This window comes from Sphaerodactylus townsendi, linkage group LG02 (assembly GCF_021028975.2).
Source record: "Sphaerodactylus townsendi isolate TG3544 linkage group LG02, MPM_Stown_v2.3, whole genome shotgun sequence".
NCBI classification, from domain to species: domain Eukaryota; kingdom Metazoa; phylum Chordata; class Lepidosauria; order Squamata; family Sphaerodactylidae; genus Sphaerodactylus; species Sphaerodactylus townsendi.
In genome coordinates this window covers 59,621,991-59,641,148 of record NC_059426.1, presented here as the reverse complement: position 1 = coordinate 59,641,148, position 19,158 = coordinate 59,621,991, and the positions used below count along the sequence as shown (strand labels likewise).

The window sequence follows — 19,158 nt, the reverse complement described above, 5'->3', positions numbered from 1 at the left end:
GTTCTTCCTGCACGGCTTCAGCTGCATTTGGAGCCTTCATACCATTCCCAGACAAAAATCTGTCATCTTCATCGATATACTGCTGCTGGTGAAAGTTAAAATGGCTCTGAGAAGGCAAATAGCACAGCCACTAACAAATGACTGCCATCTCTCTTTCTCTTAGATGCATCCAATGGGCTAATTGAAAATGAAAAGAGGGCAGAGAAACAAAGACTGGGTCAATGGGTGAACAGAGAAGAAAAATAGGAAGAAAAGAGTTTAAAGAGTTAAAACAGTAGGTCGGAAATAGTAGTGCAGGCAATAAGATACTGCTCTCCTCTAAAGCAGGAAAACAGATGAGGGTTTCTGGGTAATCTACACAGGATACAGGAAACAGAAAGTTTTGTTCCTGCCTCCCTGGTAAATGGTGCAAATTACCCACAAAGATGTCCTCCAGCTCAGAGGGAGAATCTATGGAATCAAGCATGCCAACATTCATGTGACTGCTTAAAAATCTAGAAAGGCAGGGGGCTCTAAAACAATGACTGTCCACATTATTAAAACTGACACATGATAAACTTTAAGTATCCACCATCAAGTAAGCAATTCCACCCTGGAAAAAATACTGTAGTAGAACCACAGGTGTATTCAGCAAGCCTCTGACAATATACTTTCAACTGGCATTGCCTCTACCATCGGCATGTTTTTACTAACCTCTCATGAGGAGTTTCTGGGAGGGGCCAGAGTATGACTGCCATGAACAATGGACATTTATGTAGTACTACTAAGCAAACTGTAATTTATGAATGCCAGTGTTTAAAAAGGAGCTATAAAAACAGCCTGGGTTCATAATATTCCCAGATTGTACAATGTGAAGCAATTCTACTTGTCCTACAAGAACAAGTTTTATGAGTCCTTTATGTTTGTAAAGCTATTGTCTCTGGCAATTAAAGCAACATAAACACTCAATTAGTGCTGTTATTACATTCCAAACAAAACAGCTATCTGCCAACTATTTGGGGAGAATGACAAATCAAATATGTGAAAGTCTTGTCATGATGGGAAAAGGCAAATAGCTTTGTTCAGAAGTTTGCATAGGGTAGCTCATGGTAGAGGCATGCCCAGTGCACCATTGGTGGTAGCTTGTGCCAAATCCCAGCATTACAGGAGACTCCATGGCTCAGGTTGTTTGCATAAAGACCCAGATTCAGTCCTCAGCATCTTCAGTTAAAACAGTTTTGTTAATATGTGATGTGAAAGACTTCTGGGATGCTGCTGCAGAGTAAATGATACTCACCTTGACAAAGCAAAGAAATATACATATTTAATATATATTTCTGGGGTGTTATTTTGTTCAACAATACAGAAATAACCCTGTGGGCTTCACCAGAAATTGAACAAGTTTGAGCAATAAACAGAAAATTAAGAAAATATGAGGACTGCTCCTTCTAAAGAGCACACGTGCAGTCTTTCTGCTCCTCTACCTCTTTAGCATTTTTTCGAGGAAAAAACAACTAAGCACAGTAAGATCTGTTTCTATGCCTCTTGTACGCTTTTGTATGGAAAGATCAATTCAGCAGAGAAATTTCTTCAATAATTTTTAAAAGAGTACCAGCCAGTGGACCATCACCTCAACTATCAGTAAAAATACCATAAATTAATTACATTTGTGTGATGGACTTTTTGTCTCAACCACAAATCCAGCTTCACTTGATGACCCTAATAATATAAGACTGTGGGGGTGGGGGGGGGAATCTCTGCTATCTCAATAACAATGATTCGGTAAACTGATTTATCAAACTTCTTTAATTTATCATCTTAATAGTTTTCTTGCTTTAGAAAAAAAATCCAGTCGTTAAGATTTCTTATAAGGGAAATATTCCAAATATTCCAGCCCCAATTTGGATCAACAAAACAATTTAAAAATCATGATCGTATTTTGAGTAGGGATGTAAATTTTAAAAGACACAGTTTAAATATTTTATCATTTTTCGTGGTTAAACGTTAACAAGCTTACAATTATTCTTATATGAAGTTCAGTAACATTACTCCTGTTACTGAATTCTGTCTTCAAGACTGCTTGACAGTGAAGGTGTGTACTTTTTAACTATTAGAAACATCATAGTCAACTGACCCTATGCCTTATTTCAGGCCTCTTTTACTCCTAGGGTGATGGATATCTCCACCCAGCAGGGAAGTCCTTCTGGCATACTGGAACAATAGGGGTAGAAACATCATAATCTCCACTCAACTAGTTCCACTTGTGTACTTGAATCATTGCAAGAAAGTGTGCCACACAAACTCCTCCCAAGTACTTTTAAGTTCTTCAGAACTCAACATATTTATTGTTACAGTTAAAAAGAGAGGGAGACATTTCACTAAGTGTCTGGCTGAGAAGGAACATCCTTACTCAGCTTTTTTTGTTTGTGTAACATCTATGCACTGATTGAGAGCTTAACAACTTGCTTTTAATTTAAAAAATATTCAAGAAGTATGCCTTTTAAACCTTTTCTGTTGCCTACAAATGTATAATTTTGATTATCTTCTGAAATTAACGTAGAACAAAGGAATAGAGAATGAGGAGAAAAGTTTTTTTTTTAATTTTTATTAAAAGTATAAACATCATTACAAAGATTCAGTAGTCTTACATATCAACATTGCTACATTGCCATTAACCTTAAAAAAAGAATTTAAAAATTTAGTTAAAAGAAAAAATGAATAGATCAAAACTTCCGTTCATTGTGCGAGAAATCTCATTTAACCTTCTAGTTCCGTAGATATACATCTATTATAACAAAATTATATTGTATCTTTCATGTTAATTATTCTCCAGTCAGATAAACATAAAACAATACTTCTTATAATTTTTTTCATTTTTGAGATTATTATGATTATATTATATTTTGGCTCTTTCCTCAAGCCTTTTCTAGACTTCCTATTATTGTCATTTATATCTCTTAAGGTTATTTCTCAGAGCGTGCATATATACTTTAAACACTAAAAACGTCCCTCTAGGCGGGACTTCACAAGAGGTGCATATTGTTAACAAACGCAAAATTGAACAATGTATTACACACAATAAATTGATGTTACTATCTTGACTTATTGTCTTTGTAATTTTTCAAATAATTGTCCAGTGGTTCCCATGTTGACTTATATTTTTTCTGAGGGATGTCTTTCAAACAAGTTGAGAGTTTGTCGAAATTTTTATAGTCCATTAGGGTGTTGATCCAATCTTTACATTTTGGACTTCTATTGTTCTTCCAATTCTTCGCTAATTGGATCCTTGCCTCCGAGAATTAGGAGAAAAGTTTTGTCCTTCAAGTATGAACTTCAATAACATCCAATGGAAAGTGTTAGATAAGTAAAAAAAAAAATCAGAAAGAGTACCAGAAAAGGTTGTCGTGGAATGCTGTGATCTCTTATTGTAAAAGTCTTAATGTGAAATTTTAGTGACCTCTTGCTTTTCTAGAACAAAGTAGTTATTACTACACATAGCCATTAATTTGGATTGACTGGAAGACACATTGAATATTGTGCAATTAAGCCTCAATAATGCAAATATCCTCTTCAAGAAGAGGTTCTTTGCAGTCAGTTCAAAGGTTCCTTTGTTCTAGGGTTCTCAAAAGTAAATTATTTATTTGTAGTATCTTAGTACTTACATCTTCATTCAGTCACTTTCCAAAAGAAACAGCCATCTCTGTTTAAAGATTTTATTTTTAAGACTTTTCCAAAGAGATATTCTCTTGAGATGAGTAATAGTATTTTGTTTGTGTATATTGATCAGAAAATCTGCAAAGTTGTACACATGTTCAGTCATATTTTTAAGAATGATTAAGCATTGGCAGTTCTTAAATATTTTAAAGCAGTAGAAAAGTTTTTTCCCCAGTCCCCTCTCCTGAATGGACATTTTGGGAAAAACTGAAATATATGCAACATTTACATTCTTATCAATCCTAAACGAATTTTATTGCTCTATGAACAAAAATGCATAATTGATGTAGTCAGTATATCAAGATCTAGTCTGGAATATATTTTATGTATAAATAGCTTAGTTTTCTACAAACAGAACAGCAAATTAACCCAATACTTTATAAACAGAGGCATAAACTGTTGCATTCTATGGTGCCTTAGCACATGTCTTAATTCTGCCATTTGAGAGGTAGGAAAAAATAAAAGTTGAAATTTTAAAACCAATTCTGAAATAAACAAAATAGAGTGTTGTAATGGGACAGAAGCAGGTTAGCTGCAACAAGACTCATGGCTATTCTGAATATCGATGAAACTCTGAACTTTTAAATAATGTATTATCACCAAACACACAACTGTTGCCAAAACTGTTAGCATTTAAATAACAAACATATCCTGAAAAATATGATGTTTATGTCTGCAGTATATACAGGAATTACTAGCAGACTATACCAAGTACATTATAAAGATTTTGTGGGCTGTACATTTTCACTGCAGCTTACAGTCATACATTCAAGCATTTGTATTCCACTGACTCTCAAGAAGCTCAGGGAGTGTAGTGTTATTCCACTTTATTCTCAGAACAATCCTATGGCATAGATTGTTTCAAAGTCATGACCTGTCCAAGGCCACTCAGTAAGCTTCAGAGCAAGAAGAATGTTGAAACCATACATATCAGTCATCTAGTTTCAGTATTCTACCGAGTATTTAATACAGCAGTCAAAACAATTACATACCTGAAGTGAAGCACAAACCTAAACACAGGCTTATCAGGCCTCCGACTATAGCAGGAAGCCTCCCACTTGAAAGGTTAATTACTCCCTACCACTGAGGGGGACAGCAATGTCACGGACAAAGCATAGGTCTAGGAATCAGCTGAAATTCTGTGGTACATCCCCAGTCTCCATGTCCCTGCCCCCAGCCCTCTCGCCAGATGCTAGCCTTGGCATGGCAAACCACCTAGGTATCCATAAATGGCAGTTAGTTAAAATCCTCCCATTATCATCTCTAGAAAAATACTGATCTGCAGATAGATGTCAGAACTATATTCCAAAATGGAAACAATAATGATTTGCTCATTGGGACCATGTTTCGTTGGTACATGAAAATTAACTGGCTTTCACAACACTGAGCCATAATCAAACATTTCATTTTTTCCAGTGGAAGTATTTCTAACTTGTTCCTTTAGGAAGTGTAGAATGGTATACATGAAGTTCCACTCTTATTCCATCAATGCACCAACTAAGGGCATATAAATGTAGGCCCATTACCTCAGGACTCTTCTCTGTACAGTGGCCTTGCAGAGGGCTCTCCTCACATTTCTCTGCTTACGCACTAGGAGGCACTCCCTCTTTTCCCTGGAGTTTTTCTGCAGAGTGTGGTTCTCTTAACTCTGCCCATTAAGTGATTCCTAAAGGCACAGATCTCATTACATCTAGTAGCCAAGATTGCTGGCTTAGCCCTTTAAGTTGCTTTTATGTCAATATTACTGTTCCAAAGGTAATATTTTCCCCCACCCCAAATGAAAGAGGCAAAGCAATTCCCTGACCACAGGCTGCTAAAGAAGGGGACCATCCTAGAGCAGATATTCTTTCCCCCTCCCCTCTACACAACACCTCCAGCTGCTGGTGCTGCTGCCACCAGAGGACAGAGGCTTGTTATTTCCAAGTTCTCTTTATATCGATATCTCAACATATCATGAGAATTAGAGGTCAGATTGTATGAGTGAGCTTCTTTTCTGTTACTTGAAGCAGCCAGCAACAGGGGGGGGGGGAATGCAAAGCAGCATGAGGGAAAGGGAAGACTGGCTATAGGCGGAGGGAAAGTCTCCGGGGCAAAGTTGTGCTAATTGGCAAATTCCCTGCTCTGGCAGAAAATCAAATTAAAAGTTGCACTAAAAGTGGTCTCGCTTGCCGCAGAGAGCATGGAAAATGAAAACAGGGTTTGAGGAACCAGGTTTGTACAAGAAATCTTGCTGCAATGGACATTTGTCCCCATCACACAGCAAGCGTAATCAGCCTTAGTTTTAGCAATTCCCACACCAAGAAGGGCTTTAACTTCATCAGGAAGCCAACGGAAAGTATTGTTTTTATGTTTAATCAGTTTTGTACAGGTCCTACCTTGGTTGAGATACGTTAAAGTCTCTTCATGAAGCTTCACAGCAGGTGATGTGGCGGCACAAAGCACATATTGAAAGGGAGGGAGTTTTGCATCATTCTCAGGAGACAGTTGAGGTTCTTCTTGTTTGAAGATTGGCAGTGCGAGGACATCACTGAAACAATACAATTAACACATAATTAAATAGGGGGAAATTGTTGTTGGAATACAAAAGGTGCAGAATAATAGCAGAACTATGGATTGTATCCTCTCAAAGACATCTGATCAGGCACTGAGGTCCTTTTCCATGTGTTATCACTAGCCAATGTATAGCAAGTAATAATGTGCGTGCGTGTGTGCGTGTGTGAGAGAGAGAGAGATGTGCTGTCAAGTCATTTCCACTTCATGAAAACCCTAGGAATTAATGACCTCCAGAACATCCTATCATTAACAGCCTTGTTCAGGTCTTGCAAACTGACTTCCTTTATTGAGTCAATCCATCTCATGTTGGGTCTTCTTTTCTTCCTGTTGCTTTCAGCTTTTCCTAACATTTTTTCCAGCAAGTATTGTCTTCTCATGTGACCAAAGTATGGTTGATTCTGCACAGCATAATTATACTGGGTTACATTCAGTATTTAAAATCCGGGTCTATTTTATCTTGGTTTCTCCCTTTGAATGGGTGGCCATTTCTGTGCAGGAGGAAATTTCTTTCTCACGAGCCCAACTTTTTTTGTTTTTACAATGTAGATGCAGCACACATGCTTGAACATCCCCTGTGTGCTTCACTCTGATTGGCTTTTTCCCCTCCCAAAGGAAATGCTTCTGACGGATCCACAGCAACCATAGGAAAATCAAGCAGGACACACACACACACACTTTTCTCTAGCTTTGGAAAGGAGCCAGTGCAGTGAGCAACATGGCAAGTACATTGTGCTATACAAAGTAAAGACTTTTGACCAATACTAGGAAGAGCTCTATTTCCTATCCACATTTAAAAGTGTGCAGGAAACCACAGCACGAGACACTTCCCCCTCCCCCCAGATATACCAAATAACATTTGTCTAGTCTTTGGGGCTGTCAGGTGCTTCCCCATCCCTCTCCTCCCAGGATCCCATTGAGAACATGAGTTGGGAACATGAGTTGGGAACTGCAGGACTGGAGTGGCTGCGGTTCGACTAGCGAGAAGTGCTTGGTAAGAGCAAGCTGGAACAGGGTGAACATTATGGGAGGCAGGGAAATCAGGCGGTGGGTTCGGAAAAATAAATCAGTTTTGCTCCCGTGGCCTTCGCATGGAAGTGATTCAATGCAGGATTTTGGGAAAAGATCAACATCATAGTGGTTTTTGAAAAAACTGGGATAAGGGAAATATCCAGGACAAACCACTTTAGGATTGGGAACCGTGCGAACTTCTTGGCCAAACCCAGGATCTTTGCAGAAACAGCCTATGGCAGCCTCAGTTTACCCATTTTAATTTAGTAATCAAGACTGCATTTCTGGGATTCATTCTCAAAGGTAGTCGTCCTGCCGCATCCCTATTGGAATTCCATAAAATGCTTCCCACATGGACTGTATTGATTAAATTATGGAAGTGATTAGATGCTTCTATTTTAGACTAATTTACTGATGCTAGGGTTCATTTTTTATCTGTTGTGGAACTAGAGGCTGTCTGTCTTCACTGTATTTTAATGTGCTTCTTAAATATGATTAATAATCCACTCTGGAAATGCATGATAGGGCATTATTTTTAATACATAGAAAAATAAATAGAAAAATATGAAACTCAAAATTCCAAATGATGCCATCTCAACCAGGGGAAAGAATAGTTGCAGTGTGACCAGGGATGGCACAGCTATCCTACCTCTAAAGAGACTTTGCTATGCTGTGTCCAGCAAGCCAAAAGTGATGCTCCCTGATCTGTGAAATCCCCCTATGCAGAATAATGGGCTGCATCTACATTTTTGCTGGCACAGGTCTGTGCCAGAAAATGGGGGTATTCCAGGGCCAAAAGGGCTCAGGAAACTGACTAAATCTGGCTCCACCCCTGGGAACACTGCCATCAGCACCTGCACATGCTCCTGTGCCGGAGGAGCACTGGCACCGCAGCTGCATTGAAAACCAGGCATTGCACTGCTGTGCGGCTCCCCAACACCAGCAGAAATGCCCCTACGCTGATGTAAATGCCCCTTTTGCTGGCATAAAGTGGCATTTTTGCCAGTACGGGGATTATACCACCTCCCCAGGAGTTTCACGCACAGCCCTTTGGATTGAACTGTTAAGCATTATCAGTACTATGTCCAGATTGCTAGAAAGCTAATACTACTTAAGGCAATCACAATAATCCAGACTGATAAGTAGACTGGAACAGCTACTTCAAATACCATATGCCAAAGAAAACAATATTTTTTGCCAAAATATTCAGCCCCCGCCCAACTGCCAACTTAATTTAGCATCTCCATACTTCAATACTCCATACTTTGGTACACATTTCTAAAAACAGCCTACTGGTAGTCCCACAAATAAGCAGTTTAGTGAATGAACAGTTGTATTTGAAAAGCTGGAGAATTGATATACATGTGGAGAGTGGGGAAAGACTGATGTGTTTGAGCAGTATTTTTTAAAGTTTTATCCTTAATAGAGAGGTTTGTAAGAATTACCAAACATTACTCCAAAATGGTCCCTTTGTAATTAAAAAAAAACCTGTGCAAAGTTCTCCTGAACAAAATGTTTTCCAGACACAAAATTAAATATATTCAATTGACATTGTCAAACAAATCTAGAAATTATTTCCTTAGAAAACTTATCCCAACATATGACCCCTCCCAGCTAACACTTTGACTCTATCTCAACTCATCCTTTTGGAAATTACTACTAATTAGACATTACTTCCAGTCTAAAAACATCAATACTCAAAATTACTTCCTCCATTTTTATTTAAAAGGGTTTGTGCTTTCTTCAGATAATGAGTTAATCTAAACTTTGCTTAAAGTTGCTAATTTGATCATTGTTGTACATTGGAAGATCATAGACCAATTCATAAACGGCCAACTCCCATTAAATTAGCCAGTGGAAATGGCTTATTAGCCAAAGACAAGACAGTTCTCTGAAGCTATACAATTCACTGAAGTCCAGGGGCAGAGTGAGGGGGAACTGCGCTTGGGGCACGCAGGCACCCTGCCACCACCTCGGAATGCCCCCCACGCCCCCCTCCCCATTGATGCTACGCCACTGCTGAAGTCTCCAAATAAGAAAACAGAAGCATGTCTATAATATCTATCACCATTACTACAACACTAATTCAAAGCAGAAGCATACTTCAGGAATAAAAGAGGTAACTGCAAATCACATGCATACCAGTTACTTTTGTTGTGGAGGATCTGAAATGCCACAGAGTAGGTTCCAATCATACGCCAGTTTGTGCTTAGAAGCTTCCATACAACTATAAGTATTTTCAACTTAGGGACATCACTCAATATAAAGTAAAAAGTTAGTAAGTATGAACAAAATAGAATTGAAGCTGTTAATATAAAGCAGGTGTAAAAAGAACAAATAGGGGGACTATATTCTTTTGAATAATTTACAAAACAAGGTGCAGGGGCTGTGGTTGCCTAACAACTGCTACTGCAGGCATTTGTTTCCTAAAGCTACAGATTCTACTTCTATTAGGGTTTTTAACTCCACCATATATTTTGATTTAGATTTCAAATTTTGTAAAAACCCTGGGACATTTTTCAGGTTTGTACAAAGATCTGTCTTGTCCCTTCATGGCCCTAATCTCCGGATTTAAGTGTCCACCATGGTACTATGTTGAGAATTAGATATATTAATATACCATAGATACTGTGTAATATTCCAACAAAGAACAAAGTAGAGGAGGAACTTGCATTTAACATATGCTAGCAAAGTCTGAGGAAGGGGTCCCTTTGACATTGACTTCTTCAGCTCGCAACCTGGGGGTCCACCTGGATTCATCTCTCTCTATGGAGACCCAGGTGGCCCATGTTACCCGGGTTGCTTTCTCCCACCTCCACCAGACCCCGCAGCTGGCTCTCTACCTCTCCCAAGCTGAAATGGCCACAGTGATCCATGCAACGGTCACCTCCAGGCTAGACTACTGTAACTCGCTCTATGTGGGCCTTCTCTTGCGGCTGATCCGAAAACTGAAGCATGATCCAGATCGAGCATGTGGCAGCTTGTCTTCTGGCAGGTGGCTCTATAAGAGATCATCTCCACTGTGCTGTTCCATCTGCACTGGCTCCCAGTGGAATTCTGGATCATCTTCAAGGTGCTGGTGTTGATCTTTAAGGCCCTTTGCAGCCTGGAGCCCTCATACCTTCGAGACTGCCTGACCCCATATGTCCCATCTAGGCTTCTGCATTCTGCAGAGACAAATTTACTGGGGGTCCCTCACACCTCAGTGATGCAGCTGGCCTCTACCCGGGCCAGGGCTTTTACGGCTCTGGCCCCTGCCTGGTGGAACACTCTCCCTCCAACTGTTAGGGCCCTGCGGGACCTTGGTGAGTTCCGAAGGAATTGAAAAATTGAGTTGTTCCACTGGGCCTTTGAGGAGGCTGGCCACAGATTGCCTGCCACCTCTAGATGGCCCTCTTGATGCCTTATAACATCTACTATACCATCTTTAGCACGTTGCTGTTCCCCTCCCAAGCATGAGATTGGGTGCCGCTAATATCTGGGATGCTGCTATTGCGATTGGTTTAACAAACTTTTATGTATTTTATAATTCAGCATTTGTTTAAGTTGTTTGTTGCCTTTGGCCTTATTGTACACCACCCAGAACCCTTCGGGGGTTGGGCGGTATATGAAAATTAATAAATAATTAATAATAACTAGCGTGCCCCACCACACATTGCTGTGGCTTCAGTCTAGTGAAGTGGAAAAGAAAGAAAAGGGAAAGCAAACGGTTCGAACATGTGTCATTGAACAATGCTTGAAAGGGAGGGGAGGGGCAAGGGGCCCCTCTCTCCTGTTCCCTTGCATGGCACCCCGCCCCCTCCCTCCATAACATTCCCCTTCCTCTGTTTAGGGTGGGTGGCCCATGTCCAGATGGCGGACCCTGTTCCTTTCATTCAGTTCCCTTGCAGGCGAAGTGTGTTGCTGTTGACGTCCATCAGATGGCGCTGTTGCGGAACCATACCATGGTTCCAACTGTCACAGGTGTGGCAGGTACACAATACCTCTCACAGTTCGACTGAGACGCACCCCTGAGAGATGTGTGTATAAATGGTTATCCATTTCTACTTGGCTTTTGGTTCCTATGTGTGTGTGTGGGGGGAGAACTGGGCGGAACGTAGCTTGTTATCATGGTTTACCTTGGCCAGTGTGGTACATGAGCTAGGTAAGTAGCTTAAAACACGCTGGGAGGCATGAGCTACGTTGTGTTCAAATTTCAGAGTGTTTGGTCCCGCAAAACCCCGGACCCTCCCTCACCTTCCCCTTCCTCCACTAGGGTGGGTGGGCCATGTCCAGATGGTGAGACCATCCCTTTCACTCCAGATGGCAGTGGTTTCCAAAGAAGGCATGGTTTCCCTTGTATCAGAGGGTGTTGCTTTGATGGCCAGCAGATGGCGCTGTTGCGGAACAGAACTGTGGTTCCAACTGTCACAGGTGTGGCATGTACACAATAACTGGCACAGTTGTGATATGTACACAACAGGAGGTGTGGAAACAGTATGGAAACCTGGCCACACACGAATGCGACGTTGTGTGAAAATTTCAAAGCAATCGGTCCAGTAGTTTGGGAGATTACCTGTCAGCAGAAAACGCACTGATAGATTTTTATATAGAGAGACTAGCGAGCCCTGCCACGCGTTGCTGTGGCTCAGTCTGGTGAGGTGGAAAAGAAAGAAAAGGGGAAGTGAACGGTTCGAACATGTGGCATTGCACAATGCTTGCAAGGGAGGGGAGGGGCAAGGGGCCCCTCGCTCCCCTCCCTCTCTCCCGTTCCCTTGCATGGCACCCCGCCCCATCCCTCCCTAACATTTCCCTTCCTCTGTTAGGGTGGGTGGGCCATGTCTAGGTGGCTGGCCTTGTCCCTTTCACTCCCTTCCCTTGCAGGCAAATTACCTAACTTAAAACACACTGGGAGGCATGAGCTACGTTTTGTCAGAGCGTTTGGTCCAGCAAATCCCCAGACCCTCCCTCACCTTCCCCTTCCTCCGCTAGGGTGGGTGGGTCATGTCCAGATTGCGGGCCCCATCCCTTTCACTCCAGATGGCAGCAATTTTCAAGGAAGGCATGGTTGGTTCTGGAGGGTTTTCCGGGCTGTGTGGCTGTGGTCTGGTAGATTTTGTTCCTAACGTTTCACCTGCATCTGTGGCTGGCATCTTCAGAGGTGTATCACAGAGAAAAGTTTGTTTCTTACTGGGTCTAAGTGAGAAGGGAAAGTTTAGTGTGGTATATTGTCCATGTCCCAGGGTGGGGAACCAATCATTAACTGTTTGGGTGGAACTTGCTATGCAAAGGTGTGGTTGAGTGCATTGTATTGCAGGTGGGGTTATCAGTCCATTTTTTTAAGTACTGGGAGCCAGGCCCTGCTAATCTTCAAAGTCTCTTCTTTCTTATTGAAATTGTCCTGGTGTTTGTGAATTTCAATGGCCTCCCTGTGCAGTCTGACATAGTAGGCTTCTGAATTGTCCAGAATTTAAGAATTGCTTAACACATGTTCTGCAACTGCAGATTTTTCAGGATGGTTAAGCCAACAGTGTCTTTCATGTTCCTTAATACAGGTCTGAATGCTGCGTTTTGTGGTTCCTATGTAGACCTTTCCACAGCTACAGGGTATGCGATATACTCCTGCAGAAGTGAGGGGGTCTTTCTTGTCCTTTGCTGAGCGTAGCATCTGCTGTATTTTCCTGGTGGGTTTGAAAATGGTTTTGTAGGTAATGCTTTTTCATCAGTTTCCCTATTTGATCTGTGATTCCCTTGATGTATGGTAGAAATATTTTTCCTGCGGTAGACTGTTTCTCCTTAGTCCTCTTGGTTTCTCTTGGTCTTAAAGCTCTTCTGATTTCTGTTGTGGAGTAGCCATTAGCCTGCAGAGCCCAGTCTAGATGGTTGATTTCATCAGGGAGGAGATGAGGTTAACAGATTCGTTTTGCACAATCTGTCAGAGTTTTGATTATGCCCTTTTTCTGTTGTGGATGATGGTTGGAGTTTTTATGTAGATACCAGTCTCTGTGTGTCGGTTTTCTGTATACTGTGTGGCCCAGTTGGTGGTCGGGTCTGCGAAAGACCAAGACATCTAAAAAAGGCAGTTTCCCTTCTTTTTCAGTTTCTATGGTAAATTGTATGTTTGGGTGGATGCTGTTAAGGTGGTTCAGAAAATTCAGCAGTTCCTCCTCACCATGGCTCCAGATTGTAAAAGTGTCATCCACAAATCGGAACCAAGTTGCAGATTTCCTGGGTGCTGTGTTGAGGGCTTCTTTCTCAAAATGTTCCATGTAAAAATTGGCTATCATTGGGCTGAGGGGGCTTCCCATGGCCACCCCATCGGTCTGCTCATAATAATCATTGTCCCCTTGGAAGTAACTGGTTGTTAGGCAGTGTTGAAATAAAGCAGTGATGTCATCTGGAAACATTTGGCTGATGAGTCCAAGTGTGTCTTTCACTGGAACTTTGGTGAACAGTGAGACAACATTAAAGCTGATAAGTCTGTCGCTAGGGTTGAGATGGAGATTGCTAATTTTTTTCGATGAAGTGGGCTGAGTCTTTAACATAATGCACTGTGTGTCCAATGTGGCTTTGTAACTGTGAAGTCAAGAATTTTGCCAGTTCATATGTGGGGGAACCAATCGCACTCACAATAGGTCTGAGTGGGATGGATTCCTTGTGGATTTTGGGGAGTCCATATAACCGGGGTGGAAGCGCTTCTGACTTGCAGAGTCGTTGGCATGTGTCTGGTTGAATGGAGGAGCTCTTAATCAATGTGATGGTTTGGCGAGTGAGTTTCTTGGTTGGGTCTTGTTTCAGTTTTTTGTATGTTGTGGGATCCAGGAGTTCTCTGATTTTTTCTTTATATTGTTCAGTCTTCATGATTACTGTTGCATTTCCCTTGTCTGCTGGAAGGATGATGATTTCTGGATCTGAGCTGAGATTCTTAATAGCATTTCTTTCCTTTTGCATAATATTAGTGGGGGGAAGTTTTGCTTTTCGCAATATTCTTGCTGTTTCTCCTCTTAATTCCTCTGCTGTTTGTGTGGCTGGCAATGTCTTTCTCCATTTTTCTGTAGGTGAGGTTGTCAATTTTGTCTCAGTCCTGGCTTCTCATTTTTTGACTGATGTGGATGAGGAGAAGTAGTAACACCTTGTCTATGGCTGCAAGTTCTTTGCGGGTGGTGTGAATTCTCTCATGTACTAATGCACATTCCAGGCGGTCATATATACGGTTAGCCTGTGGGGATTTGAAAGTCCTTTTTGCTTTGAGAAAGGCTGGAATAGTCTGGAATAGTCTGGAATAGAAGGCATGTTTGTTTCCCTTGTATCAGAGGGTGTTGCTTTGACAGCCAGCAGATGGCGCTGTTGCGGAACAGAACTGTAGTTCCAACTGTCACAGTTGTGGCAGATTCACAATAACGGCCACAGTTGTGACATGTACACAACAGGATGTGTGGAAACAGTATGCAAACCTGGTCGCACGTGAGTGCGACGTTGTGTAAAAATTTCAAAGCAATCGGTCCAGTAGTTTGGGAGTTCACTTGTCAGGAGAAAAACGAACTGTTAGATTTTTATATATATAGATAAAAAGGGAAGGGAAAAAACTACTGGAGACTATCCTACAGAAGGAGGGGAAATGGATCTGAAGCAATATTAACAGTGTGTCCTCCACAGCCCTTCCTCACTGAGGGTTCCCCCACCTGGAATCCACCACCCAAAATCACTGCTTCTACAACCACACAGGTTTGGGGGTGGCAGCCAGGGGGGATGTGGGCAATGTTCCTGCCTTGCCACTGCTGCTGTTAAAGCTCTCTCTTCTTCCTTTCCCCCTTTCTCTCACTCACCCCTTCTCTCTCTTTCTCCCATTCTTCCCCCTCCCTCTCTCTTCCCGCCTTTCTCCCGGTCTTCATTTCTTCCATTCTTCCCACAGTGTGAGTGTGTCTGTCTTTCCCTCCCTCCCTCCCTTCCAGTGAACAAAACTAGGGTTGCTTGGTGCAGTGGAGTCCAGGTGAGAGAGGGCGCAATTTCAGTGCTTGCCTCGGGCACCATTTTCTGTAGCTACAACCCTGCTAGACCCTCTACAAACATGGGCTGGAAATCAAGGTAAGGTGTTTGTCCTGCTTCAGTATGGTTTAATCATTCACTGTTTGTTCCCATTTCTAATCCCCAGGTTGAGAGAGATGAGGAAGCCTTCAGAGCCCATTAAATGAGGCGTGCGTGATTGGCAATAAACATGCAGTTCTCAACTGAAAGGCTGACATTCCATTTTATGGAGAAATAAAACTAAAGGGCACATCAACTGTAGTGCCATGCACAGAAAGACAGACCGTTTTCCTAGTACTGTGAAAGTTACTCCACTGCATTAAAATGCTTTTAACAACCTTGCACCCTAACTCCATGTGACAGACAGTCTCACATGTAGTTTGAACTGGACATTTTCCTTCTTTTACAAAACACATCCATAAAGGCTTCACTCTGTAGCAGTCCTAGTCTAAACAAAGAGGTTTACTGGTCCTTTCTCACTGGTAGTTTAACTAAAAAATCACCTTCCTCAGGCAGCTTTTGTTCAGCATATTCTTCTTGGCAGATAAACCATCAGAAAAAGTTAAAAGACCTCACCAATCTCCCACTACAGACTGCAGATCCTGTGACTGAATTCGGAAATGTTAAAGTTAAGGAAAATTGCATGCAACTAAACATCAACTGTAGATTGGCCCTTAAACAAATTATAGTTTTTAAAATATTACTGAGATTTTGTAAAATATGTACATTGAACAACTGGCAATGAACCACTAAAAGAAACTATGGTTCTATGACACTGAAAGTTATTTTTAAATGTCTAGTAAAGCAGGAGGGGTGAGTCAGGGAACTTAGTGCAAGACAGGAGTGTACTGCCCACAGGGACATGTGGGGGCAAATGTCCCCAGCAGTGACCATTTGGTCATGTGGTAGGGCAAAAAATCACCCCCACACCCCTCCTCCTTCCCTGGTGTCTGGGGCTGGGAGCAGTCACCCCCTCCCTGGCTCTCACCTGGGGTTCCTTCAAGGCCGCACTGAACTTACCCAAGGCCATGGGGTCCACCGCAGGAGGAAGAGTGGAGCGACCCAGCCCACCCCAGAGACCAGTATGGAAGTTGCAGCAAGCCCAGAGACAGCCCCAGCGAGAACAGAGGGGCTGGGCAAGAAGAGGGAGAGGCCAGGAATCCTGCAGCTCGACGCGGCAATATCGCAGGAGGAGGCAGGCTCCTCGCAGGGCCTCCGGCCTAAGCTGGAAAGAGATGGAGCCCAGGGGAGACTGGCTGGAATGGCAACAAGTCGGGCAAGGGGAATCCCCCCCCCCGGCGCCTGGGCTCCATGGGGGGGGGGTGTGTGCGGAAAATTCATTTCTTGCCTCGGGCTCCATTTTGTGTCGATACGCCACTGGTCCAAGGGTAAGCCCAATTTCCGTCATTAATTTACTGGGAGGATTTAAGAAGCCATTTTTACTCAGCCTCCTTCTACAATATGGAGATAATCACCTCACCTGCCTCCTATAACATGACTAAGAATATCACAGAGGAAATCACAATATTATATTTAATGCCAACTCTCATTATTACCAACACCTTAAATACCTGTATTATGAAGACCATACATTTTGTTCTTAAAGATGATTGCTTTCAGACCGGGGTGGGGTAGCTTTTCCGAAACAAAAATGGAGAGATCTAGGTTCTCTCCTGACAAACATCCCAATGATTGCACAGATAATTGATGGTTGTGGTGATACCTTTACACACTGTAATAGCAAATGGTAGTTCCAAAGTTGCAGGAATGGTGTAACCACCTTAAAGTACCACTCTGAGTCATTTTTGCAGCCCTTCTGAAAAGATTCCTTAATGGAAGAATTTGTATCCTACCAACTGGGATCTGGTGCTCCATTTGAACAGATTCATTCTGGCCTGTTTTCTCATTTGCTTCATTTGTACAGCAACTTTCTTTCCAACTGACACCCAAAATGACTCACAGCATTCTTCTCTCTGTCATCTTATCCCCACAACTTTCCTGTCAAATGTTAAGATGAGAGTGCGTAGCAGGTCCAAGGTCAGCCAGCAGGTTTCCATGGCAGAACTGGCATTTGACCTTGGGTCTCCAAGATCTTCTCTCAAGTATTAGATATACTCACAATTTTTCTTATAAAAAACAAAGACATTTATACTGTTAAATTCCATAAATATGCCAAGTAGCACAATTTTGTATGCAAAGTAATAAATGATGGTTTTAGTGTTCTTAAATCTGTAGAAGCAGTTTCAGCGTGACAGGAAAATAAGTACTGCGTGCATTAAAATGTTCCCCCAAATTATCTGTTTTGGTTTTTTCAATGGAAAGTACATCAATATTTCGAAGTTAAACATCTCTATATGGGAATGGAAATTCTGAGATGAGCACCTAGATTCCCATGGTTAATTCAGTCCTCCAGCTCACACTCCCCTCACTGTTTCCTTAGCTTCCATTCTTACAATATACCCTTTGATTTGTTTTTCCCCATCACTATTAAACTGGTAACCAAGAATTTTATAGAGGTGCAGATATCATTTAAGTCTTCAGCAACAGCATCCCATGTTGGTGCAGCCCACCACTAGTGAAATATTGCCAGCTGCCGCCTTGAAGTGCTTTAAATAAGTAATTTTGTTTGTTTTAGAATGACTTAGTTGCATAGCTTTGCCGCCAGCCCAGCCCAAGGGCTCGCCTGATAGTCATATTATACGATGTGTAAGTATATAACAGAACTCTACATATCAATACCTTACAATCTGCATTTGGTGAATGACAACATAAGAACATAAGAAGAACATAAGAACATAAGAACAAGCCAGCTGGATCAGACCAAAGTCCATCTAGTCCAGCTCTCTGCTACTCGCAGTGGCCCACCAGGTGCCTTTGGGAGCTCACATGTAGGATGTGAACGCAATGGCCTTCTGCGGCTGTGGCTCCCGATCACCTGGTCTGTTAAGGCATTTGCAATCTCAGATCAAAGAGGATCAAGATTGGTAGCCATAAATCGACTTCTCCTCCATAAATCTGTCCAAGCCCCTTTTAAAGCTATAAAGGTTAGTGGCCATCACCACCTCCTGTGGCAGCATATTCCAAACACCAATCACACGTTGCGTGAAGAAGTGTTTCCTTCTATTAGTCCTAATTCTTCCCCCCAGCATTTTCAATGAATGCCCCCTGGTTCTAGTATTGTGAGAAAGAGAGAAAAATTTCTCTCTGTCAACATTTTCTACCCCATGCATAATTTTGTAGACTTCAATCATATCCCCCCTCAGCCGCCTCCTCTCCAAACTAAAGAGTCCCAAACGCTGCAGCCTCTCCTCATAGGGAAGGTGCTCCAGTCCCTCAATCATCCTTGTTGCCCTTCTCTGCACAACACCAGTTGAAAAACCCTAGTTTAGTAGGATTTGGCCTTTCAAAAAGTCCATTCAGGTGGGTGTTGTGGGCCTCCTTGGCTGTGTGGTCATGGTCTGGCAGTTTTTGCTCCTAACGTTTCACCCACATCTATAGCTTGCATTTTCAGAGGTATGTCACAGTGAGATGTGTTTTTCTCCAGGGTCGTGACATACCTCTGAAGATGCCAGCCATAGATGTGGGTGAAATGTTGGGGGGGGGGGGCTGTCAGACCAGGGCCCCACAGCCCAGAAAATCCACAACAGCCAGTTGATTCCACCCATGAAAGCCTTTGACATACACTGAGTCCATTCAGATTTTTACAATTTCAGATGCTTGAACCAGAGTCTCAAGACAGTTGCTAAAAATTCTGGAATGCTCACTCAACACACTCCAACCACCATTTTCATGCCTCTCTTTTTACAGTTCCCAAGGACAGTCATAATGGTTAAGGTGTTATAGGAGAATCTGGGAAAACGGGGTTCAAATTCCCACTCTGACATGAACCTCATTGAATGA

The 19,158-nt window shown here is 42.2% G+C and overlaps 1 protein-coding gene across 2 annotated transcripts in view; it reads right to left on the bottom strand.

Moving 5' to 3' along the window:
• Positions 1–19,158, bottom strand: part of TFCP2L1 (transcription factor CP2 like 1) — a 78,790-nt gene that overhangs the window by 47,984 nt on the left and 11,648 nt on the right. For both annotated transcript variants that reach the window (XM_048487012.1, XM_048487013.1), the window contains exon 2: positions 6,069–6,220. In XM_048487012.1, the coding sequence (XP_048342969.1) occupies positions 6,069–6,220 (152 nt within the window). The remainder of the gene's footprint in view (positions 1–6,068; positions 6,221–19,158) is intronic.